The 25,598-nt window shown below is 39.4% G+C and overlaps 1 protein-coding gene across 1 annotated transcript in view; it reads left to right on the top strand.

The window, feature by feature from the left end:
- Nucleotides 1–366: 366 nt before the first annotated feature.
- The window catches only part of SSPN (sarcospan), a 39,213-nt gene continuing 13,981 nt past the window's right edge, over nt 367–25,598 (top strand). The window contains exon 1 of the mRNA XM_012739538.3: nt 367–711. Coding sequence (XP_012594992.3) covers nt 499–711 — 213 coding nt within the window. The 5' untranslated portion in view covers nt 367–498. The remainder of the gene's footprint in view (nt 712–25,598) is intronic.

Raw genomic sequence — 25,598 nt, 5'->3', positions numbered from 1 at the left:
TTTTGGATTAATTAAACTCAAATGATTTAAACATTCATCACCTTGCATTGCACCTCACAGGAAACAAAAACAACCCAAATTGTCTTGAAGTTTTGAGTAAGGAGAAAACACACACACACACGCCCCACCCTTCCCCAAGGCGCCCGCGATGGGCAGAGCCTGCCCGGGGGTGCCCAGCAGAGGCGCTGCGTCCCGCCCCGGCGCGTTGGCAGTTGGCGACCCCCCTCGAATCCCCCCTCTGCTGCAGGCGCCCCGTGGCCTTTGGAGGCTCGGCGAGTCGGCTCCAAATGTTTTCCATATTTGTTCAGCCTCCGTAATTCGAATACCAGGGCAGGCTCGGCCCGCCGCGCGCCGCGCTCCGGGGCCCAGGGCGCCGCTCCCGCAGCCGCCGCCCCCGCAGCCACCGCGGGCGAGGACAAGCGGCCCCGGGGCCAGCAGAGGCAGGGGGGGTCGCCGGCCGCGGACGCCGCCGCCACTGGGCCCGACGACGACGACGACATGGGGCCGAAGAAGAAGACGACGAAGGGCGCGGGGGCCCCCAAGGAGTGCGGGGAGGAGGAGGCCCGGACGTGCTGCGGCTGCCGGTTCCCGCTGCTGCTGGCGCTGCTGCAGCTGGCCCTGGGCATCGCCGTGACCGTGGTGGGCTTCCTCATGGCGAGCATCAGCTCCTCCCTGCTGCTCAGAGACACTCCATTTTGGGCTGGGATCATTGTAAGCATCAAGTCTGTTTTGCCTAAGCGCGTCCGCCAACCAGGAATGCAAAGCCGCATGGTCGAGAGAGTTAAGACTAACTGCATGCGCCCTTCCCCAGGTCCACTCCTCTAACCTGCGCTCCGCTCGGGCGCGACGCCCGGCGCACTTGGCTTTGGCTGGACGCGGCGGGACAACGCGCCCGCTCCTGCTTGTTGCTCCGAGCGCCTCCACTTGGGCCTGACTCTAACGCCCTGCGCGGGGGTTGATCTCCAAGGCTGCTCATTGGGGTCAGATTGAACAGACTCGATATCAGAAGAATTCCCTTGGGCTTTTCCTTATCTGGTCCCCGGGACCCCACTCCTGGCCCCAAATAAGTAGCCAAAAGTGACGTAAGTTCGTTTCCTAGTAAAAGCAGGTGAGAAAAAAAAAAAACAAAAAAAAAAAACACCTGTACTTGGAGTTGCCACATTGGGTAGTGTTAATTTTATTCTCCAAGTTGAAGTCCCATTAGTTAAGTTTTACTACGTAATGGGATAAGCCAGGAAATGCAAATACAGCAAGCACAGCCTTAAGCCACTGGAGCCTAAAGTGGGATAAACCCAGGGCGCTGGCCGTGGCAGAAGTCTATTTGGGAGTCCTGCTATTTGGATGTACTGTTCTAAGCAGAGCACACTGCTCAGCTGTTGGTGGGTGTTGAAACCCGTAGCATACTTGGCTTGATTAAATGAATTATTTAATGTAAAACAGGTGCCAGTTATTGAACACCTACTGTGTGCCTGCCCTGCTAAAGGCCTGATATATATATATAGTTTCTAATCCCCACATCATCCTTATGGGATAGTTATCATTCTCATGTCTCAAATGGGAGAACTCAGGCCAGACAGACACACCCAGGGGCATGAGTTGGGAAAGCACTCAGCAAGATTGATTCCGTTTTGCACCAAGACTCTATCTTCACTCTCCTCATTGAGCCACACTGCCACCACATTTGGTTTGTAATTTTAATATTATGCTATATTAGAGTGCTTTGATGCTTATTAAACTCTCGCACACATTATTTCATTTGACCTATGAAACAGTGCTTTCGGGTGGAAATTGTTACTCTTCTTTGGACATGAGGATACAGGCTAAGAGAAGTTAAATGACATTTTGAAGCCCAAAGATGAAGTGTGGCAGAGTTGGGAGAGACTAGAAATGACACTTTTGATTCCTAATCTCATACTGCATCATCCTAATCTCATAATGCATCATTTCTGCTATTACTGGCCACAGGAACTATAACTCATAAAACAACTCTCAAAATAATTTTGCATCAGGGACAGACATTCAAGATACCTGATACATATGTATCAATGCAGGTATTTTCTAATTAAGATTATTTGAATTTACAAATGTTTGCAGAGCAATTTAAAACTTTACATTTTGTACTAAGAATTCCCATGAAATTATCATGATTGGAGCTTTCGAAATCAAGTGATTTTAAAAATAGCTTTTCACTAAGATATACTAGGTATTTTAGTCACCTCAGTGATTGTCAACATACTCAGGGGAAAAAATGCTTGTCCTTAAAGTGTAGGTGAATTAAAAGAAAAAGGGAATGAAGCTCTTTCATTTAGCATTTTTGGGTATCATTTGCAAATGTGTTTCCTGTCCTTTCTTTATTGTAACTTCAAAAAGCCCAGCACCAAAGAAACAAACCAGAGGGGGGGGGAAACTTATTTTAATTTTTAAGGCATGAACATAAAACTCTGAAATTTCATGAACTTAAAGCTCCTTTGGGATATGATGTTCCTAATTGCCCTGGAAGCTTCCTGGGCGTGGCACAAAGGGCCTTCTATACAGCCAGGTCTCTGTTTTTTCTGGTTCTCTTTTTTATCATCTAGGATTTATTTGAAGTTTGCTCTCAGTAGGTAGCCTTGATGACATCTGCAATCTTAAATTTTCGTTCAACAGAGAATCTATGCAGAGCAGAGCAGCTGGTAGGGATGTCCTGAGACTAGTGAGGAAGGTCTCTGAGAAGCTGGGCCTGGAACAACCTTCACCCCTGCAGGGCTAGAGCTGTGGGCAACATGTCACTGTGTCACACAGACACCATGCTTGTCCTCACCAAGCTGTCTGTGGTTGGTCACAGGGCACTCTGCCAAGCTTTCAGGGAAGGGAAGAGATAGCGAGGCAGATGGCGAGGTGCAGATGTGTAAACACGGCACCTGGTGCTGAGACCTAGCTCGCCGTTAGTTGCTGAATAACTCTGGGCACGTTATTCACCTCTCTAGGTTTCCATGTCTTTACTGATGAAATCAGAATGATAATAATTCCTAACCTCTTAGGGTTGCCCTGAGGATTAAATAAATGAATGCAGGTGAAGCACTTAGAACAGTGCCGGTGTGTGGTTGAGATTCAATGAGTTAGCTGTGTGTATTAGCTGCTAGGGATACAGTCACTGGTAGTAGCACTCCTCAGAGGGTAGGTGCTTCTATTTCATCATTATTCTTGCAGAACAGTCATTTTTGACTCGATACCTTTCCCAGACCGGTTTGAGCCCCGAAGGAGATAGCAATTTGGCCATTTCACCTTTCTCTGTTCTCAGCCAAATTACTATTTAGCAATCTCAGTGATACTAGAATAGTCCAGTACTTTCTGAATCTCTCTGGAAGTTTATAAAAAATGAGCTTGGAGGAGAGTGGCCTCCTTAGGGCTGTTTTCTCTTTGGGATACAGAATGATTCTGGTCTGGGGTATCCTGCAGGGAACACTGAAAAGTTTGCCCCGTTTTGGAGACCCACCCGACCAAAGCAGTCCAGGCCAATCCATGGGGCTAGGCAGAGCCACGCCAGCTTCCAGGATGTAGGATAAATCCCAGAGGACTGATGCACCTGGCCCACCTACAACTTTACATGCTTTGCTCTTCTATTTCCTTTTATTCTGGTTGCCTCTTATCATATGGGAGTCGCTTCATTTTACAAGGGCTACTATCTATCCCCTTAACTTGAGATTTGGGGATTGCCATTCTCATAATACAACCTGCGCATATGGATAAATCCACTTAGGTGACTTCTCTTTGGCCAATGCCTGAGTGACTTGATGAATATTCAGTAAACTTCTGATTATAGAATGAAAAGGCCTTTGGTGATCTATGATCAGAGATTTACGTCCAGTGGAAGTTTAGGAAAACAAATAGGTTATTTCCTTTTTTTCTTTTCTTTTTTTTTTTTTTTCAGAGACAGAGTCTCACTCTGTCGCCCAGGCTGGAATGCAGTGATGCAATCATAGCTCACTGCAGACTGGAAATCCCAGGCTCAAGGGATCCTCCTGCCTCGGGCTCCAAGTTGCAGGAAGAACAGGCGCAGGCCACCACCCCCAGCTAATTTTTTTCTTTTGTAGAGATGGCGTCTCAATATGTTGCCCAGGCTGATCTCAAACTCCTGGCCTCAAGCGATCTTCCTGCCTCAGTCTCTAAAAATGCTGGGATTATGTTGTACCAGGCCACAAATAGGTTACATCTATCCATAAATGTGACTCCACTCACCCCCCAATCAGAGAGATGACTGAAGTCCTTTTTTTTTTTTTTTTTTGCTGTCAATTTTGTCCAGTGATGAAGTCCTTTTACTACAGCTACAAAAGATTCCTGTAAAGGAAAAAAAAAATAGAATGGAGCAACTATGGAGACTGTGAAACCTGTAAAAGTGCTGTTCATCTCTTAAAATTCTTTATAGATGGCTTGAGGATTGTAAGTCACTCCACAATGAAAAAACAAAGTGACATAACATCTTTGAGGATGCACTTGGCTAAGGGCACAGGATCCTAGGAAAGAGAAGTTTGTTCTGCATTTTGTTCTATTAATGGCTTGAGTAGCTAAGTCAGATAGGTATTTACATTGGCTCATCATTGTGGGATTCATATTGATGAAAAATGTGTATGGATTGAAAAGAATCTAAGAACTTTGGGGACTTTGCTTCTTGCTCAGCTGGCTTAGGTGAAGCATTGCATGTTTGAACTTTAGGTTATTCTTCTTCATTCAGTAACATTTGTGGAGGGTGTCTGCCATGCCGGGCATTGGTCTGAAACACTGACTAATATACCTGGAGGAGATCCCCAGATCCTGATGGACAAGTGCTCTTATCATATCCGACAGTAATGAATACTTGCGATCAGAAAATTTAACCTACACAAATATTTTTAAAGCCCATTTACCTTGCAGAGTATTTCATTTGCAGTGATTTATTTGCTTTGGCATCTCTACTCTGAAGTCAATTTAAGAGCAAACTCTTGCTTCTCTTCTCCAGTGGGGATGTTTAGTATTTGTTAGTCTCTTGGCCTTTGTAGGGAATATTTCCATGGAAAGTGAGAATTTCTTTGCCTTCTTGTGCTTTTTAGCTTTCCCCACTCTCCCTCCATTGCTTCCAAACCCGCTCCCTGGAAAAAAAAAAAATACCCTGAGTTACATACCGCATTAATCACATTAGAAAGTTTAAGGCAAGGGCTTAAAAGAAAAGGAAGAACATTTCTGTTATTTTATGTCATTCATAAAACTTGTCATATAAATCTGTAATGATTAAAAGTCCTGTCAAGAATTTTGATAACAGTTTTCATATGTTAACTTTCTCTAAGGAATTCAAATTCCAAGTGTATTCAGATTATTTTTTTCTTTTCTTTTCTTTTTTTATTTCAGCATATTATGGGGGTACAAATGTTAAGGTTACATATATTGCCCTTGTCTCCCCTCCCCCCTCGAGCCAGAGCTTCAAGTGTGTCCATCCCCCAGACAGTGCACATCACACTCACTATGTATGTATATACCCATCCCCTCTTCCCCCCTTCCACCTGCCCCACACCCGACAAATGTTTGTTTTTCTTTTTTTCTTAACATTTTGGTTGCATTTTATATCTTTGCCTCTCCCTAGCAAGGGTTAGAGGTATGCCCTTCCCCTCCACAATGTTCAGCACATCTCTCAGATGTGGGACTACCCCTCTAACCCCCGAATCCCTGGTGAGCACCACCACCCTTTGAGCACCATAGTGTTAATCAGTCAGTACCGATTTGATGGCAAGTATATATGGAGCCCATTCTTCTGATCTTGTGTCACCTCACTTTGGATAATGGGCTTAAGCTCAATCCAGGATAATACAAGCAGTGCTGGCTCGCTGCCGTTTCTTAGAATTGAGTAATATTCCATTGTGAACATATACCAAATTTTAATAATCCACTCATGAATTGATGGACACTTGGGTAGTTTCCATGTCCTTGCAATAGTGAATTGTGCTGCCATAAACATTCGGGTGCAGATGTCTTTATAATAGAATGTCTTATGCTCTATTATTCAGATTTTTTAGATCTATTTTAAGTCTTGACTTAATGGAAGGGAAAATTGGGTGGTTATTTATTTTAAAACAGAATCTACCATGAAATTCACAAGCTGACATATGACAGATAGCAAGTAAGGAACAGATACAGTTATTATCCATAATTTATAAGGAGAGAAAGCAAGACATAATGATTTAGCTAAATGGTTTGATCATTGTTATGAAAAGAAAAAAACGAAAGAGAGATAGGGTTGGCATTGGAGTTTTGGATAGACCCTTCAACAAGTCAAGAAGCTAAAAGTGGTGTCAGTTTTCTATACAGGAGTATGGACAATTGAAAATTCTAATCTGGAATTATATTTTTAGGAATATACTGCATAGTAATACATTATTTTTTCATATTGGGACTTTAATATGCTTCTGAAACCTAATGTAGCATCTCTGGTACCACTGGGAAATAATTTTTATTATAGCAAATGTCATAGGATTGTTAGGAACTGAGGACTGATAATTACATGGCCCAACTCAATCTCCATTGAATATGTATAATAAATAGTGACAGGAAAATTATCTCATAGGCACATGAAGTTCTCATAGTAAGTCCAACAATGGAATGTAATTGAATTAGTGTGGCAAAATAAATTAATTTTAATAAGTATAGGAAAATAAAATGGAATATTCAAGAATTTGGTGAAATGGTTCCTGAAGAATTTCAGGAATGGAATAACAAATAAGGGAGGTTAAGATTGAACGAAATCATTAGATGCTTGGAGTCATCAGGACAAATGTGTTTTCACCTCTGCTTACAGCCGCATTCAAAGCCAGGTCAAGGGAGTACTTTTATAATGAGGAAGTTGCCCCTAAATCTTTCTTTTTCAAAAAATAAGTGGCAGATCAATCCTGTATTGTGGATATATTCAACTCAGAAGGTTAATCTCTGGAAACTCTTGAAATGTCAATCATCATTTTGGTTTTAATATTTTATGATAAAAATACTAGTGTATAGAATTTTGGGATAATCAAATAAAATATAAAATAATTTATTCTCTTACTTTAAGTATACTATATATTTGAGGGACTACTTTGTATCCCTTGACACGTAATGGATACTCAGTAAGTGTTGAATTGAAGTCTGCTTATTCCATACTTGCCATTATCAGAGCTTCTGTTTGAATTTGCAAATGCCTATTTTTAAACTATATATCGTAGTCCCTTGGTAGCTGTGGGAGATTGGTTCCAGGACCCCCTACAGATACCAAAATTCACAGATGCTCAAGTCCCTGGTATAAAGTGGCATAATATTTGAATATAGTCTAACACATCCTCCCATATATTTTAAATCACCTCTAGATTACTTATAATACCTAATACAATGTAAATGCTATGTAAATAGTTGTTAGACTATATTGTTTAGGGAATGAGCACAAGAAGAAAAGTCTGCACATGTTAAGTACAAACACAATTATTCTTTTTTTTCTCTGACTATTTTCAATCCGTGGTTGATTGAATCCATGGATGTGGAACCCACAGATGCATAGGACTGACTATAGTTGTCTATTTAGATACAGACAAACTTAAGTTTATGACATTTAAGAGAACTATGAAGTAATAATAAAGCATGTATTATTACTCCATTTTGGCTTCTGGGTTCCAGAAGTATCCAGAACACATTAATTTAGCATTACGTAGATGTTTTATTTTATGTTAAAAAATGGTAGGACTAAAAAAAAAAAAAAAGGTCATTTGACTTATTTTGCATTCTCCTAATTAGGACATTTTAAGATTGATGAGGCTGAATGCTGGATGTTGATATTACTAATGCCAATCCTACCTTCTATGAAGAAATCAGTGGCGTAGGATTCCTTAATATTTGATCTAACAATTACAATAGGTTGCCAATATGATGTCCACTTTCAATTGGGTCTGAGGAAATGTATGTTTTCTAGCCCTTTTCTTGCCTTTAGCCTTGTCTGTGACATTTGTATTAAGGGTGTTTTTCAACTGGATCCACTTGCTTGTTTTGTGTCCTGAGGGCTTAGCATCAACATTTAAAGGATACACACAAGGGTATGTTGAAGAGTTCAGTATGCATGTTTCTTTTTACTGTAGGACAGGAATGGAATCTGGTCATTAATCCTTAAGTAGATGTCATTTCATTACAAAATACAGTTTATTTTTAGGGCCTAGATCCTGGCAAACTAGAGAAGTACTGGTCAAAAAAAAAAAAAAAAAAAAAAAAAACATCGAAATCTAGAGCTGGATGGGACCTCATGATGTCATATTTTAACCTTCTAGTTATTACTTGCTGTGAATGTTTAAGTCTAGGTTTAGTACAATGAGTTCATAAGCTGACGGTGAACTTCTTAAAAAAAAATAGATGCTAGGAACAAGCTTTATAGCATAAACTACATAAAAACCTATTTCAGAGGCACACCCTCTTTCAGATGGTTTGGATGCAGCCTCAGATATCTGTGTATTGAGATAAAACTTGGCAGGAGTAACTGTCAGATGCCTGAGTGAGGCAGCTCACTCGATCACCCGGTTAATTTTAAAATTCATGTGTGTACACCTACACATATGGCATTAACTAAAATACATTTTTCTTTCTGTCTTAGTAGGCTCGGGCTGCCATAACAAAATACAATACAATAGACTGGATGGCTTAAACAACAGACATTCATTTTCTCATGGTTCTGGAGGCTAGAAGTTCAAGGTCAGGGTTTCAGTATGATCTGAGTCTGGCAGGGGTTCTCTTCCAGGCTTGCAGAAGGCTACCTGCTTGCTGTGTGCTCACATGGTCTTTTCTTGGTTCGTGCACGTGAAGAGGGAAAGATCTCTCTCTCTCTCTCTCTCTTTCTTTCTTTCTCTCTCTCTCTTTCTTTCTTTCTCTCTCTCTCTCTATCCCTCTCTCCTCTTCTTACAAAGCCACCAATCCTACCAGATTAGGACCCCACCCTTAAGACCTCATTTAATCTTAATTACCTCCTAAAAGTTCTATGTCCAAATATATAGTCACCTAGGGCGTTAGCACTTCAACATATGAATTTTGGAGGACACAATTCAGTCCATCATACTTTTGGTGAGGGTTATACATTTGTACAACCACTTGAGTGATTCTTAAGCTCATTTTGCAGCTTATTAATGAAAGCCCTACGGCTTTCTTGGAACAGCTAGAAGTCTGAGTGTTTCCGATGAAAATTCTGAGCCAGCAAACTGACACCTGGCGGGACAACCTCGTGGCGTGGCTCTGTGCTCCTGCCAGTAGTGAAACATATGGAAGATGTTTTCATTGTGTTTGCAAATTGCTTCTTTTGTCCAATTTCTGTAAAAATAAAATCAAGTAGCTCCAACTAGTGAATACGCTTCTAAGGGTAGCTTAGGCATTTCATCTGTGGCATTAGCTCTTTAAGCCTTAGGAACCACCGTGTAGTAAATTTCTGCCTCCCTTAATGCTCTAGGGAGTAACCTGAGGTCACTATGTAGCTAAATGACACCTTGAGTTCTTGCAGCAAAAGTGGTTGGCTGAGTGGTTGGGGGTGTTTGCATTTTCAGCCATTGGCTGAGGCCGCTGTCCTGTGGAAGGCAGTGATCCCACACTTAGTCTTTCTAGACCTCAAGGGAAGCCACCTCTCAGCTCTTTTTAGAATGTGCACCTATCGTTTTCCTTTTTGATGATGATACTGAAAATTAGATGAACGATCCTTGTTGTGTGGAAGGAATATAAATAAAACCCTGGGGGCAACCGCGCCGTGGGCTTTATTAATATTATCTAAAAGCCCATAGGAGGAGCCCACGCCTCTTTGCTAGATCCCCACTTGGACCCCATGTGTTCAAGAGCTTCTCATAGGGTTCTGTTTGTCCAGCTTAGAAATCCCAAGCTGGGCTCTTGCTTTTCTTTTACCAAGTACAGTAGCGCACAAACTCAAGTCACCAGAGAGGGAAAGACAAGGGAAGATGGACGAAAACTGTCAAACACGCCGCCTTTCATAGCAATTGGTCCCACCTCAGTCCCAAATGAGTAACCCACAAAAGGAATGGCCGCTATCAACATTCCAGAGGGATCCTGTAATATCTTGTTTGATTTTTTGAGCACATTTCAAGTTGATGCTCTCTGACCCAGCCCTGCTAGAGCCACAGCTCCTTCCTAACCACGAATGTCACGAATGTGAGTGCGTGGGCGCAGGGCTGGCAAAAGGCCAGTAAGTGACTGGACGTGGGAAAGCAAACAGTTTGTTCACAAACGAGCATTCTCAGCCTCGGCCGAAGACGTCCTGTCGGGCCTGCTTCCGTCGTCTGTGCAGAAAGGAGCAGCTCTCCCCTGGCTGGGAGGGTCGTGGCTCTGGGAGAGGGGGTCTGAGGGTGCTCTTTTAGGTGGCATCCTGCTCAGCGGTCATTTTTAAAGTGTTTGGTTTGGCATTCTTTGTCACGAGCTATTAAAAACCCCTTTAAGATGAGTTGTTATCAAGGCCTCTCTCTTCTATGGAAGATAATGACAGGAGACCAGAAAAGAGGGGGACTGCTAATGTGTTAACTACACGCTGACTAGGGACAGAGTCTTAGCTTTATAATTAGGGGGGAAAATAGCACTTATCAGGTTTCCTTCTAAGGTATCGAGCGTGGCACACACACCAGGCCATGAGGCACAGGCTCAGCCTCACCTTCGTGTGCAGCTGCGCCAGGAAAGCCATGAAGGAGGCATTTCCCGGGATAAGGGCAACAGCATTTCAGTCTTCACCATTTCTGCCGGAGGGCAGAGGTGCTCCTCTCTCAGAAGGGAATTTGCAGGAGGACTGCACCTACCTCAGGGAGAGGAAGGTAGCGCACCCAAGGCAGCGGGCAAACTCAGACTCCCTACGGTGGTGAGCAAATTAGGATACATGGAAAGGAATTTCTTCATGGCTGCACACGGATGAAGTGCAGAATTGGGATGTTTCAGTTTACCAGTTCCATGCCCAATACGTCTCTCTGCGCTTCTCTCGAGCTTTCTGCTAATCAGATTCTGAAACAGAAGGACCCAAACCCACACAGGTTGGCCCCGTCTCATGATCTTTTCATGAACAAGGAGTTTGAGGAGCCTGTGAAAGGGTTCCGGTGTGCATTCGGGGCTTGGAGACCAGCTAGAATTCTAAAAGCGAACGTAGGGTGACCGTAGCTATTGTGTTATAGAGAACCCTTGGTAAATAATTCTTCTCATTCCGTCACCGAATCTAGTGCGTCACAAATTTTTCCACCTCGGGACCTCCCTGAAGCCTCGCTCCCCTTCTCCCCGTCCTCACAACACACCACAAAAAGCTCAGTGTCTGGCTCACCCGTGTTGCCATGGGAGGCACGGGGAGAAAGGCGGGAGGGGCCGCAGGCTGCTTGGGGACACTGACCTCCTCACTCTGAAAAGGACAAAACACTTTTGAAATGAGAAGTAACATTCCTATATATTCCTTTACGCTGCCTTAGACCCCGTTTATATTTGAAAGTGCTCTCCATTAGAAAAGCCACTTGATAGTATTTTCTTAAAGGCTAAACAAGATGGTTCTCTCACCTACACTCCTGTCGCAGTGTTATGTAATTGAATTTATATTGATTTGCTGTACAATTTCTATAGGTCAGACTCTTTAATATATTTCTGTTTGTTGTACTGTTTCACATGAGGAACCCAGGGGTTTGATGTAGAATTATCTCTGCTTCAGAGATAATTTGCTTCCAGAGTGGGACCTAATTTGAGAACCTACTTAATTATGCCTGGGTAATGACATCGAACCTATGACTACACCTCCCGGGCAGGCTAGATCCACAGGAACAGCATTCTCCTTTCCCTCTCCTTGAAAAATCCCCAAATGAAATAAACTATAGGTTGTTTATTTTTTTCCTACAAATACCACATGTAACAATTCTACCTGTTAATTCTACCTGTTAACAATTCTCCTGTTAATTCATAAGAAGTGTTGGAACACAATCTTTGGATCTTGCACATTGTTTGCAAATGGATTATTCTGCAAAAATAAGTGTTTACGGAACTCGCTGGTGATTAGTTTCTGGAAAGTCATCACAAGAGTGAGTTAGGTGGCTGATAAGCCACAGCACGGAAGCCTGTAAAGGAGAGAGAGAACTTTCTAGGCAAACAGGAATGTCTCACATCTTAGCCACTCTTTGCTCTGTATTTCCATACTCCAGGGATGGTCCCCCTAGGAGCTTAGTCTGGGAGAGGGGACACATGAACAACCAACTACAATATAGTTTAAATAATCAAGTGCTAACAGTGGTAGCACAGAGGAGGGCATGATTAACCCTGCAGGGGAGGGGAGGGGAGGGGAGGGGAGGGGAGGGGAGGGGAGGGGAGGGGAGGGGAGGGGAGGGAAGGGGAGGGAAGGGAAGGGAAGGGAAGGGAAGGGAAGGGAAGGGAAGGGAAGGGAAGGGAAGGGAAGGGAAGGGAAGGGAAGGGAAGGGAAGGGAAGGGAAGGGAAGGGAAGGGAAGGGAAGGGAAGGGAAGGGAAGGGAAGGGAAGGGAAGGGAAGGGAAGGGGACCTGAAATTGTAGGAGGGGTCCTAGCTTTGCTGTAAATGTGGGTAGAATCCTGGCTCCACTAACTTATAACCATTTGCAAAAAATGTTTGGTAATGATTATTAATTCTTATTTTTGTGTGAGTTTGAAGAAGTATGGGCAATTCTGTGCAATTCTATGATTTTTTTGAATTATAAGAATTTCCAATTCTATAATAACATATAGAAAGTAGTAAAACAACCACTTAGTCATTCCTAGCTTTTTCAAATTTTAATATTTTGTTAGAATTGCTTTGTTTTTCTTTTTGGAAGAAAACATTACAGGGCTTTGAAGTCCCCCATGTTTTATTTTTCAATCAGATTCTTCCATTCCTCCCTTCCTCCCTAGAGGTATCTACTATCCTGAGTTTTGGTATTTATCATGCCTATGCATTTTCTACTTACAAAGAATGTATATATCCATGACTAATAATTCTTTTATGTTTTAAATTTTATATAAAGGGGGTTATAATATCATTTTTGCTCAACATTGTTTTTGAGATTTATTCATAATAGTACAGGAATCCATTCACTCATGTTTGCTACACTACATTTCATTGTAGGAATATATGACAGGTAATTTATACATTCTTCTCCTGATGAAAATTTAGGTTGTTTTCAAATTGATTTTTTTTTTTATTGCAATTACAATATCACAATGCTCACTCTTGAGTCCATGGCTCCCTATGCAGATATTCAAAGTTTCATTAAGGCACATTCCTAGAAGTTGAATTGTTAGGTCATAAGATACATGCATCTTCAACTTATTAAATATTGCCAAACCAAAGTGGACTAATTTACATTCCCACCTGTGGTAAATCAAGTTTTTTTTAACCTATCTTATTTGTATGCAATGGTATCTTACTTTAATTTGCATTTTTTGATTACTACTGGAGTTTAATATAGTTTATGTTGATTGGTCATTTTATATTGTTTTCTATCATTTATTTATTCAAAAATATTAATATTTTCTTTGGGTTGGTTGCTTCTTATTCATTTATATTAATAGGATTCATTACTTTTGCTACTTAATCTTTGTCGGTTTAGGTACTGCAAATATCTTTTTATGGTTGGTATCATGTCTTGTTTACGGTGCTTATGTAATGAAAAATCTTTAATTTTAATATATTTATATTTATCAATCCTTTTTATGGTATGTGCTTTGATATAGTTTAAAGAAACGTCTCCCTACTCCAAAGTCATACAGATATTTTTCTATACTGTTTTCTAAAAATGTTAAAAGTTTGCTTTTTGTATTTATATTTTTAAGTGGTTTAACTTTTTGCATGTGAAGCAGGGTCTATAATTTATTTTTTTCTCATATAGATTGCTTATTGTTTTAGCACCATTTAATAAATAATCAATCCTGTCCACATGAATCTCTTATACCCATTTATCATCTATCAAGTTTCCTTACTACATTTGATTTGTGACTTTCTTCAGTTCCATTGTTCTATTTGGCTGTTACTGTGCCAATGCCACATTGTCCAAATCAAAATAACCCTATAATGCATCTCGGTATAAAGAAGATAGGATAGCAACCCATCTCCAACTTGCTCTTCCTCCATCATATTCTTCTTCAAAATTGTCTTGGTGAGTCCTAGCCATTTTATCTTCCATATATTCTTTAGAATTAGCTTTTCAAATTCTAAGCAAAATACTTTTTGTATTTTCATCCATGAGCAAAGAAGATCTATTTATTTGTGTCTTGTTTTAGAGGGGAGTCATTTGATTATTGATTTCAACTTAATTGCTTTGTGCCCAATTCATGTGTTTATCATAATATCAATTCTTTGTGGCTAATTTTTATAAACATTCAACATATGCTTGGAAAAATGTGAATTCTTTCATTTTTGGCTTTAGGGTTCTATATTTTAAAATTAAGCTTGTTAATCATGTTGTTTAATCTTCCACATCGTTATTGACTTTTTTCTCCTTAATCTAAAGGTTATTGAGAAATGTGTACTAAATCCCCCAAAGTTATGTGGATTTGTTTATTTTTCCTCATGATTCTAACCATTTTCACTTAATATTATTAGTCTTCCTAATAGCTACATACAAGTTAATGATTATAAAACATTCCTCTAGTTCTGGGTTGACAGCTGTTTTTTCTCAATTTTTTGAAAATATTATTCCATTATTTTTGCACTTCACTTTTTGCTAAAAAGTTTGCTAAATGTCTAATTATTGTTCATTTATAGGTAACATGCCTCCTCTCTTGATTGCTTTCAGATTTTCTCCTTGTTTTTGGTGTTCTACAGTTTAGCTATGATATGTCCAAATGTGGAGTCTTATTTTGTTTATCCTACTAGGGACTGGTTATATTTCTTGAATCTATTAATAAGATTTTTGTGTTTTTCATCAATTACAACAAGATTTCATTTTTTTCTCAAATATTTTCTCCCTTCTCCTTAGTCCTTTTGTCTAGAACTGCTATCATGTACCTTTAGAACCCTCTTATTCTATCTTTCCTATTCGTTAAACTCTATTATGTTTCATCTCTCTTTTTCTCTCTGTGCTGTATTTTGGGTTGTTTTCTCAGATCTTTTATTTTACTATTCCCCTTTTCAGATGGGTTTGATCTGCCTTTTACCTGTCAGCTGAGTTTTTAATTCCAGCAATTCTATTTTTTATTTCTAGAACTTCTGATGTGATTGACTTTTTTCATATATTCCTGGTGTTTTTAAAAGTGCCCTGTTCTTTATTCATGTTTTTAATTCCTTCCTGCATGTCTTTAATTATCTTGAATGTACTTTTTTATGAGCTCTGTCCATTAGCGTCATGATTTGTGATTCTCTGGCTCTAATTCTTAGAGTGTGTGTGTGTGTGTGTGTGTTTACACATACATGCATGCAAGTGATGGCCTTCACTAATAAATTAATTCTTCATGCATTTGACAATTTTGTTTTGTTGAGTTCATTTTCCGTCTCTGTGTGATAATTCCATGTGGCCTACTTGAGGGTGTAACATTTCCAGATGGTTTTGTCCGCCATATGTCCCAATGGTATCACAGGCCTAGAGCCACTTTTTTTTCCTTAACCTATTTATTATGAAAAATGTCAAGCATACCCACGTTGTATAAAGTACCTCTACCTTCTCTTCACCTAGCTTCAATAATTATCAACTTCTGCTCAATCTTGTTTCATTTGTATGCTCCTATACTTCATCCATACCCACCTACCACATACTACTAGATTGTTTTGAAGTAAATCCCAGACTTTTTTTTTCTAATTCTTTTTTTTATTATTTATTTATTTTTATTTCAGCATATTATGGGGGTACAGATTTTAAGGTTTCAATAAATGCCCATTTCCCCCCCTCCCCCCACAAGTCTGAGTCTCCAGCATGACCATCCCCCAGATGGTGCATATCTCACTCATTATATATGTATATACCCGCCCCCCTCCCCCCTGCCCAATACCCTATTACTGCAGTACCTATGTGACCACTTAGGTGCTGTTCAGTTAATACCAATTTGCTGGTGAGTATATGTGGTGCTTGTTTTTCCATTCTTGGGAAACTTCACTTAATAGTACAGGTTCCAGCTCTAACCAGGAAAATATAAGATGTGCTATATCACCATTGTTTCTTAGAGCTGAATAGTACTCCATGGTATACATATACCACATTTTATTAATCCATTCTTGCATTGATGGGCACTTGGGCTGTTTCCACAGCCTTGCAATTATGAATTGTGCTGCTATAAACATTCGCGTGCAGGTGTCTTTTTTGTAGAGTGTCATTGGATCTTTTGGGTAGATGCCCAGCAATGGGATTGCTGGATCAAATGGTAGATTCACTTGTATCGCTTTAAGGTATCTCCATATTGCTTTCCACAGAGGTTGAACTAATTTGCAGTCCCACCATCAGTGTAGGAGTAAAGAATTTTTTTATTTCCATCTTGATTTCTTCATTTATGAAGTAATCATTTAGTAGGAGGTTGTTTAATTTCCACGTTTGTGTGTAGAAATGTGTGTTTCTGTTAGGGTTGATTTCTACTTTTATTCCACTGTGATCTGAGAAGGTACATGGTATGATTTCTATTTTTTAAAATTTCTTGAGATTTACTTTGTGTCCTAGGATATGGTCAATCTTAGAGAATGTCCCGTGAGCTGATGAGAAGAACGTATATTCAGTGGATTGTGGGGAGAATGTCCTGTAGATGTCAGTCAGACTGAATTGTTCTAGAGTTTTGTTTAAGTACATTATTTCTTTATTAATTTTCTGTTTGGAGGATCTGTCTTGTGCCGTCAGTGGGGTGTTGAAATCTCCGGTGATTATGGAGTTGCTATTAATCCATTTGCTTAGATCCAGTAAGGTTTGCTTTATGAAACTGGGTGCACCTAAGTTGGGTGCATATATATTTAAAATTGTTATCTCTTCTTGTTGAAGTGTGCTCTTCACCATTATATAATGACCCTCTTTGTCTTTCACTACTTTTGTTGCTTTTAAAACTAAATCGTCTGAAATTAGAACTGCCACGCCAGGCTTCTTTTGGCTTCCACTTGCCTGGAATACTGATCTCCACCCTTTTACTTTTAGTCTATATGCATCCTTGCAGGTTAGATGTGTTTCCTGAAGACAGCATATACTTGGCCTGTATTTTCTTATCCATTCAGCCAGCCTATGTCTCTTGAGTGGAGAGTTTAAGCCATTCACATTTATTGAGAGAACTGATAGGTAAGGTAGATTACTGTTCATTCTGTTGGGTTGGATGTTGTTGCTTTGATTTCTCTCTTAAGCCATTGTATTATCTGGCCTTTAATCTTTGGGTTTTGGTTGTTTTTATATTCGTGAGTTTTTATTATGGTGTTCTGTGCGTAACACTGTTTTGAGTAGTTCTTGTAGGGCTGGTCTTGTCTTGGTGAATTCTCTGAGACTTTGCTTGTCTGAGAATGTCTTTATTTCTCCTTCATATATGAAGCTTAGTTTTGCAGGGAAGAAGATTCTAGGCTGGGCATTGTTTTGTTTCAGAAGAGTGAGAATGGGGCCCCAGTCTCTCCTTGCTTGTAAAGTCTCATTAGAGAAGTCTGGTGTTATTCGAATTGGCTTTCCCTTGTATGTCACTTGCTTCTTTCATCTTACAGCTCTTAGAAGGGCCTCTTTAGTTGATATTTTGGTCAGTTTGATGACTGCATGTCATGACGTCTTCTTGTTTGCATTGAATCTCCCAGGGGTCCTCTGAGCTTCTTGAACTTGTATATCGAGATTTTGAGCAAGGCCTGGGAAATTTTCCTCTATTATATCTTCAAACAGCTTTTCCAACCCGTGTGTGTTGTCTTCTTCCCCTTCTGGTAACCCTATGACCCTCACATTAGGTTTCTTCACATAATCCCACAGCTCTTGTAGGCTTTGCTCTTTTCTCTGGTTTCTCTGCTCTATCTCTGTGATGGTTTTATTTAGTTGGAGGGTGTTATCTTCAATCTCTGAGATTCTTTCTTCTGTTTGATCTACCCTGTTCTTGAGACTTTCCACTGTATTTTGTAGTTCCCTGAATTGATTCTTCATTTCCAGGAGTTCGGTTAAACTTTTCTTCATTGTGTCTATTTCTTTTTCCAGGTCCTGGAGGCTTTTTGTGGTTTCTTTGTGTTGGTTATTGAGTTGTTGTTTCAGCTCGGTGAGTGTTCTTATGATCCACAGACGAAATTCCTCTTCTGTCATTTTGGTTGCCTGATTTTGGTTGGTGCCTGTTTCTAGGGGGCTGGGGCTCCTCTTTGGGGGAGAGTTTTCCGTTTGGTTCTTCATATTTCCTGAGTTCCTTCTCTGATTTCTTCCCATATCAATCCAAATCCCAGACTTTATATCATTTCATGCATAAATATTATGCTATGTAAGTCAAAAGATGAAGACCAAAAATAATCAAAATACCAATATCACACTTAACAAGTGAATTTCTTACTAGAATCAAGCCAGTGTTCAAATATCCATGATTAACTCATGAATCTTCATGGTTGGTCAAAATCAGGATCCCGATAAGATACATGCACTTCAACTGGTTCATATATTTCTTGTGTCTCCTTTATGCAAAGATCTTCCCTTTCTCCTTTCTGTTCTCTCTCGCTGTCTCCCTATCCTCCTTACAATTTGTTTGTTGAAATAAACAAGCTTTTTTTCCCACCAGGATCACTTTCATGTTACTTTCTTATCTTAATAGGTCCCAGGAAAACCTCAAAATCCCCACCCCCATCAGCTGAGACAGAAAAATTTTCTTGATGACTTCCAGTGCTAGTGGGATAATTATTTTCTAATCTTATAATGGTATAGCCATTTAAGGGGCCTGCCTATATGCCCTAGTCTTAATTCCATCCTTCTACCTGTAGAAGCACAGGGAAGGCACTGTTGGCCTATGTGGCCATTACAACCAAGAACTTTCTGATGCCAAGACCAGGCAGCTTTGTTCCTGCACTCTTCTCCCTCTCTGCTTTGATTTTCACCCTCGTCAATTTCTTTTATAATATTTTTCTTGCTAACTCTGATACTAGTATAAAGGACATTTGCTACATTTTATCCAGACTTTAAAAGTGTTTCATCGCAAGAGAACTTTCATATAATTTAGTCCTTAATATTATGCAGAAATGAAATCTCTTGATGCTTTCTAAAAATCTTCTTGGGTCAACTTGAAAGTTTCTTAACCTCTCTGAGCCACAGTTTTCTATAAAACAGGGCAATATTATTTACTTATTGCATTATTTGGGGGAATAAATGAGCTAATGTATACAAAGTAAGTCATATATAAAAGATACCCATTCTCAGTAGAAGAGATTCCTGAGCAGGGTTTGAAGAAAGAATATGATGATTGAAGAAGGAGCACTATCCTGAGTAGGTAAGGAAGAACAGGGCATTTTAGGTCAAGCGTTTGTGTCTTAATGACTGTTTTCATCTATAACCAACTTTATTGCTTCACAATTCTGTTGTTTGTGCTTATTCGGTCTTTTGAGGATGTAATTGCAAAAATTCCCAGCAGTTCCTATAAAATATGAATCTTCACCTAGATAAACAAATCTATGTTGTAATGCTAAAATGAAACCCAAACTCTAGGTATTCTTCTTGAAGGTCTCCAGGATAAGTCATATACTGGGATAGCTGTTGAATTTCCCTTCTCAGTTTTCTGTGAGTTGATGAAATATTTAGCTGTGGGACGTGTTGGTTTTAAGTGATGAGTTATTTGCAATCGTTTTCAAGCAAGGTTTTGGTAGAGTATTGCTATGAATTATAGCAATTTTGTGCTGGCACACCTCTTGCAGATCTTCGTAGCTTTCCAGCCACACTTTGGCAGGAACATCAAGGAAAGCACACTATATCCATGGGATTTGGGGGATTCACACTCCCCTCATCCAGCTGCTGGTCACAGGTTCTAACTCATTTTTATCAGTTCCATCAAAGTTGTTTTCTAATATCTTACAAAGCAACATATGGGGTACAAGTGAACATCTGCAAAGCACAATGTGTATTGAGAAATAGGGCAGTCACTTAACCAAGCACATTTTTCTTCCCACTCCTTCTGTGCTTGTACAACAGATCTGGCTAAACTACATAGCAGTGCAACTTACAGTGCAACATTGGTGGAAAAACAATTTAAGAAAAAAAAAACATATAAACTTCCGGTTATCAGGTAGTTTCAAATAATAATAAAACCTATCACTTTGAATTAGAAAGGATGTGTCTAGTCATATGATGGATGTCGGCCTGGCATATGAGTGCTTCTTAATGCCCCATACTTCTTTGCCAACTCATCAGAGCTCATCACAACAGAGCAGGTGAAGCCACTCTCATTTCTGGCAATTGCATAAGCAATAATTTCCTTAAGAATTACTCTATAGATTCTTAAAAATTTTATTTTTACAATGTCTTTTCCAAAGAGATTTAGATTTAGCAAAGTTGTGGGTTGGAACAGGCCTACTTTTATATTGTTAATATAAGTTAATTAATTAACACAAAAATCATTTACTTTGGTTTCCTTTAAATACTTGTGAAATGTGTGAAAAATACTTACATTTACAGTAATTCAGACATAGACCTTCCAGGTATCAGTTCCTCAGGCCAAAGGACAATTATAAAGGGGGAGAAAAAGATTGAGTGGATGCAAAAAATGGGCTAAATTTAGATGCAGTTGAACAAGTGTCTTTTCTCTTTAGATCATGAAAGGAAATACTTTCTTGTGATAGAATTTATCACCTACAATTGAGTTTTCACTGAGAAATTTTGACTTAGATCTCTACCTCCTTCTTTTAAAATATAATCTCGCAGGTCATCTTTGCAAAATCAATATTACAAATTGTTTTCCCCAACTCCCCGGAAAGATGTGGAAATGCACAGATGAGGCTCTGTGTGTGTCGAAACCCAAACCCTCATGGGCAGGCAGAACTTAGTTCTTCCATAAACAGAGGATTTCTGCACTAGAGCTTTCCATCAGTAACTTTTACTCTAATGAAAAAAAAAGAGTAAAATCAGTGACACTCTGGGGTTGTAGATTCCTAAGAGGAATGAAAAGGCATTGAATATCTTCTGGATAGATCATAGGCCAAAAAGAACAGTCCTTTCCAAAACTTCCTAGATGTAAAAAGTTATTCCTAGCTATAGTTTTGCTTGTAGTGGAAAAGAAACTACCATTTTGAGCTTGGTTTGATAAAACCAAGAAAAAAACATTTTTCCATTTTTCCAAGAAAATGATTAGTGCTTTGAGTATTAATGCTGGTCCACTAATATTCAATGTTCCCCTCATCAGTTCTGGCATAAACCCTATGGTTGCTTTTCAATCTTAATATGTATACCCCTATTACTTCTGAAATTTGCTATGAATATCTGTGCACTAAGTTTGGCTGAAACACTTGTGTTTTTTTTTAAGTAATATTAATTTTGGATCTGTTATGTCCAGAAAATATTTTTAATTGGACAGCATTTTTTTTCCAGAAATTAAATGGTTGTCTTTGTAAAACCGCAATAGTGTAATCAGAGAAACATATAGAGCTCAGCATGGTTACTAAGATTGGCATTTCCTGGGTAGTAGATAACAAATAGGTTTGTGGCAGTAATAAAAAGAAACAGAAAAAGAAGATTTATAATAACTCTTGGGTATTTGCAAACTATTTATGTCAACATTATTAGAAATATTTTTGAAACATGGGTCTTCAGTATGAAAGCAAAATTGGCCCAAGTTATTAAATAAATGGATTTACTTATTTTATGCAACAAATATTTATTGACTGCCTTGTATGTGCTAATACAAAGTAGACTGCATGCTATATGTAACCAAGATGCTACATGTGTCATCAATTCTAAACATGGCTATGTTGATAATACATGTAGCAGCCCTTAAGTATACTCTAATTTTGGTCTATTCTAATAAATTAATACTCAATACACTAATAAAAAGTGAGTCTAGTTGCAATGATATTGATGTTAATAATCACTACTAGTTATTCTGTATCTATATGGTGGGCATTAGACACCATTTTTACATTAATCCTTGGATTAACTATAAAAAGGAGGCATTATTTTCTCTGTTTTGTAGATAGGGAAACTGAGGCTAAAAATAATTAAATAACTCTGTCCAAGATCATTTAGCCAGTAAATTAATAGAGTCAAGATTCAAACTTTAAAGCTCACAAATTTTCCACTATACAGCACTGTCTCCTTAATTATAATTCTACACTTGACTTTAAAGGAACCAAATAAGCAGTTATTACTTGTTGTGTTACTTAATGTTTCGTGCTTCTGAGAATTATTTTCACATTTCTCACTTTATCTAATTAGGAGAAAGAATACATTTCTGAGTTCTTTTATCTTGCTTTTACCTAAAATATAATTAAAAATAATAATAAATGCAGGGAGCCTCGACTGGTCAAATGACATCACCCATGGTAGTTGATTTTCCTGAGCTTCAGTTACTCTTCTGCAAAGTGGGAATTAAACTGTAAACTTCTAAAGAGCAAAGATCATATCTGCTTCTTCTTATTCTTACTCCTAGTCCCTACTACAATAAAGGTTGTTGAGTTAAAATCAGTTGGGGAAGGATGCCTAGATTGGGGCCGCCATTGATAGCAAGATCTCAAAGATCATGTTGTGAGCACTTTTACTCTATTCCCACAAATCAGGAAATATGAACTACAAAAAAATTTCTACTTGGCTCCTCTCTTCTGCGCCTTTATACTGACTCTGTAAGCTGACTGTAGAGATTCCCAACAATTAGTAAGGTGCCAAGCTTAGCTACGAACCAATCCCACTTGGTAACCAAATGTTGCTGTCGAAGAAGGGACACAGAGGAAGCAGAAAACGTGGTGGAGGTGCTGGAGCATTTCCACTGGGCTTGTGAATGCTGACTGCACCCATCGCTTCCCAATTCTGCTCGATGACTTCCTACTTGTACCTTGAAATCAGCCACAGTAGAAGTATTTACACCATGGAAATTAGCAAAGGCTACAAATAGCCCTTCCCCAAGTGGTTGTTAAACATTTACCATCACACCTCTGTAGGGGTGGTACAATTTTGGAGGTGATTTCTTTGCTTTGGGTTGGAGTGGCTGATGCCTGTCAACAGTAGCAGAATGCCACATCCCAGTATTTGATGAGTTAGAGATGCTCCCCAACCTCTGACCATATTCACTGAGGCTACAGGCTCTGCAACGATGTTTTATTTAAGCGGTAATGAAGACATAGGGGTTTCCCCCCACAATTTTAATGATTTTCTACAATAGCAAAATCCAAATTTCTTCATAGGGAAATAATTGGAGCCAATACATTTATTATACAATAGTAATAAAAGAAAACCAGATGCAATGAATGTATACCTCGCCTTTTACATTTCGGAAGTCTCAGTTTTCTTTCCATTGTAAAATGCATTTGAGACAATTAAATTCAGGAATGTATGTAAAGTATCCAGCTCTGGGTTTAAAACTTTGTAAATGCCCATAAATGGCACATATTATTATTATTACATTATTGCTTATAACAAACAATTCTCTATAGGAAATTCCACTAGTTAGCGTACCATGCTGGACCTGTTTTGGTAAACCCCACACCACACATCAGCATTTGGAAGACTATGTTTATAGCTTAGACTAGTGGTTCTCAAAAGCATGGCCCCAGGACCAGTAGCATCAATATTATGTGGGAATTTGTTAGAAATGCAGATTCTCAGTCCCCACCCCAACCTATTAGATCAGAAATTCTGACAATGGGACCAGTTTTTACCAAGCCCTTTAAGCGATTCTGAACCACGCTCTCAGGCTTTTTCTTACCATAATGCAATGGCAATAAGAATCCAGTAAAAATGTTTAAGTCATGATAAAACATCCTCTGTAATCTTTCTGAAATGTTGATCCAATAAGCAACCTTTAATAGATCCTCAAGAAATGTTCCGTTTCCTGTTATTTAATTTTCTGGTACATTATGTGTTAACAATCCTCCTGAGTGAGACTACACTCAACTGGCAGACTGAAATATATTCATCACTTGTTGAAAATGCCTTCTAATATTTTTCCTCAAATTATATTAAATAGATACCAATCCATAGAAATTCTCTTAAGAAATATCCAGAGAAACATTTACAGTTCTGCTACTTCTCTTGTTGATCAATTGATTGTGCAAACATGAGAAGAGAGTTCATCTTGGTACTGTATTGATTGGATTAAAGCACTTTAAATACAAAGGTGAAAGTTGATTAACTTACAGAAATAGAGTTGAATTTCAGGTGCAAAAAATGAAAGAGGGGACGGAAGGAGAAGGGAAACATTGAAAGGCATTTGACAGAGGAAGGTTGTATTCCCCAGACAACCCTGTCAAGCAGCTCTGTCAACAACAAAAAAGAAGAAAACAAATAAATTGGAGGTTGTGTGAATGTCACAAGACCAGAATATAAATACGTATGACACAAGAGACAGTAAACACCAATAATTCTCATTCTCACAAAATGTTTTAGGGTGATACCTTCTAGCTGTGACAAAAGGAAAAGGAAAAACAAAATAATATGTAGATAAATATCCAAGACACTGGGCCACCTTCTGCCTTTTATTCTCCCCAACCCTCAAAAGGCACTGCGGGTACAATAGGCCAACTCGCAAAAACAAAGGCAATGTGTGACAAGACGCAGCCCTCGTACGGCCACAGGAAAGGATTTAACATTCAGAGAACATTTCAACCCTGCTCAACTTTCTGACTCACAGGAGAGAATGCAGACTTCACTTTTGTACAGAGAAAAAAGAATATCTTTTAGACAGAATGTGAAATTTAGGACTTAGGTTTTCTCTCCACACTAACCAAATCGTACAAACACAAATCGAAAGATAGGTTACAATGATGATTATTGTCCTTTTATGGTTTGCCACTTTAAGTTCTTCTTAGCAACATAATTATCCACCGGCGCATGGACTAAATCTTACAAGATGCTGGCTGCTCTGCTGTCGTTTCAGGGCTAGTTTTCCCAGTGCCACCAACTTCCCATTGGCTGTGGGCTCTGATGTCGCCTGTCTGCCTGATGACTGGGTGTCTGGTCCAGGGAGAGCCTTCTTGAAAACCTTAACTGCCTTTTTCCTGTCCCGGGGGGCCTCACCTCACCATATTTCATGGGAGCTCTGGCTTGGACTCCAGGAATGTTGTTCCAGGTAGCCTGGCGGGTCTCACTGCTCATTAACATGAGCTCCCTGTTCTCGCCTGGGAAACCAGAACACCGTGTCTTCCTGGCACGTCCACGTCCTGCCAGCTCAGGAAACAAGACCCTTGGTCTGGCGTGAGAAATCTGTTTTTTTCGCCATGGCCATAAAGCCTTCAGTTTTAAGTATTCGATAACTACTACCCTTCTAAAACGTGCTCATACTCAACACCAATAACTCTCTGATAAATCTTGTTAGAAGGTGCAAAAGCTATAGGTAAGAAAATGAAAGCACCTCCCTCTCAGAACCTACTGGGCCCTATCGGAAGGCCAAGAAATTAAAATATGTTCAATTAATGGAAGCTTTATAGCAAATACCCTACAAAAGGACCTAGACGCGAAGCTTTCAAAAATCCAAAAGGACAATCAGTCTCACAGGTTTTAGATATGACCTGATGTACAACCAAAATTATGAGAAATATACAT

The sequence above is a fragment of the Microcebus murinus genome, chromosome 10 (assembly GCF_040939455.1).
Source record: "Microcebus murinus isolate Inina chromosome 10, M.murinus_Inina_mat1.0, whole genome shotgun sequence".
NCBI lineage: Eukaryota > Metazoa > Chordata > Mammalia > Primates > Cheirogaleidae > Microcebus > Microcebus murinus.
This window is presented reverse-complemented; position numbering and strand designations above follow the sequence as displayed.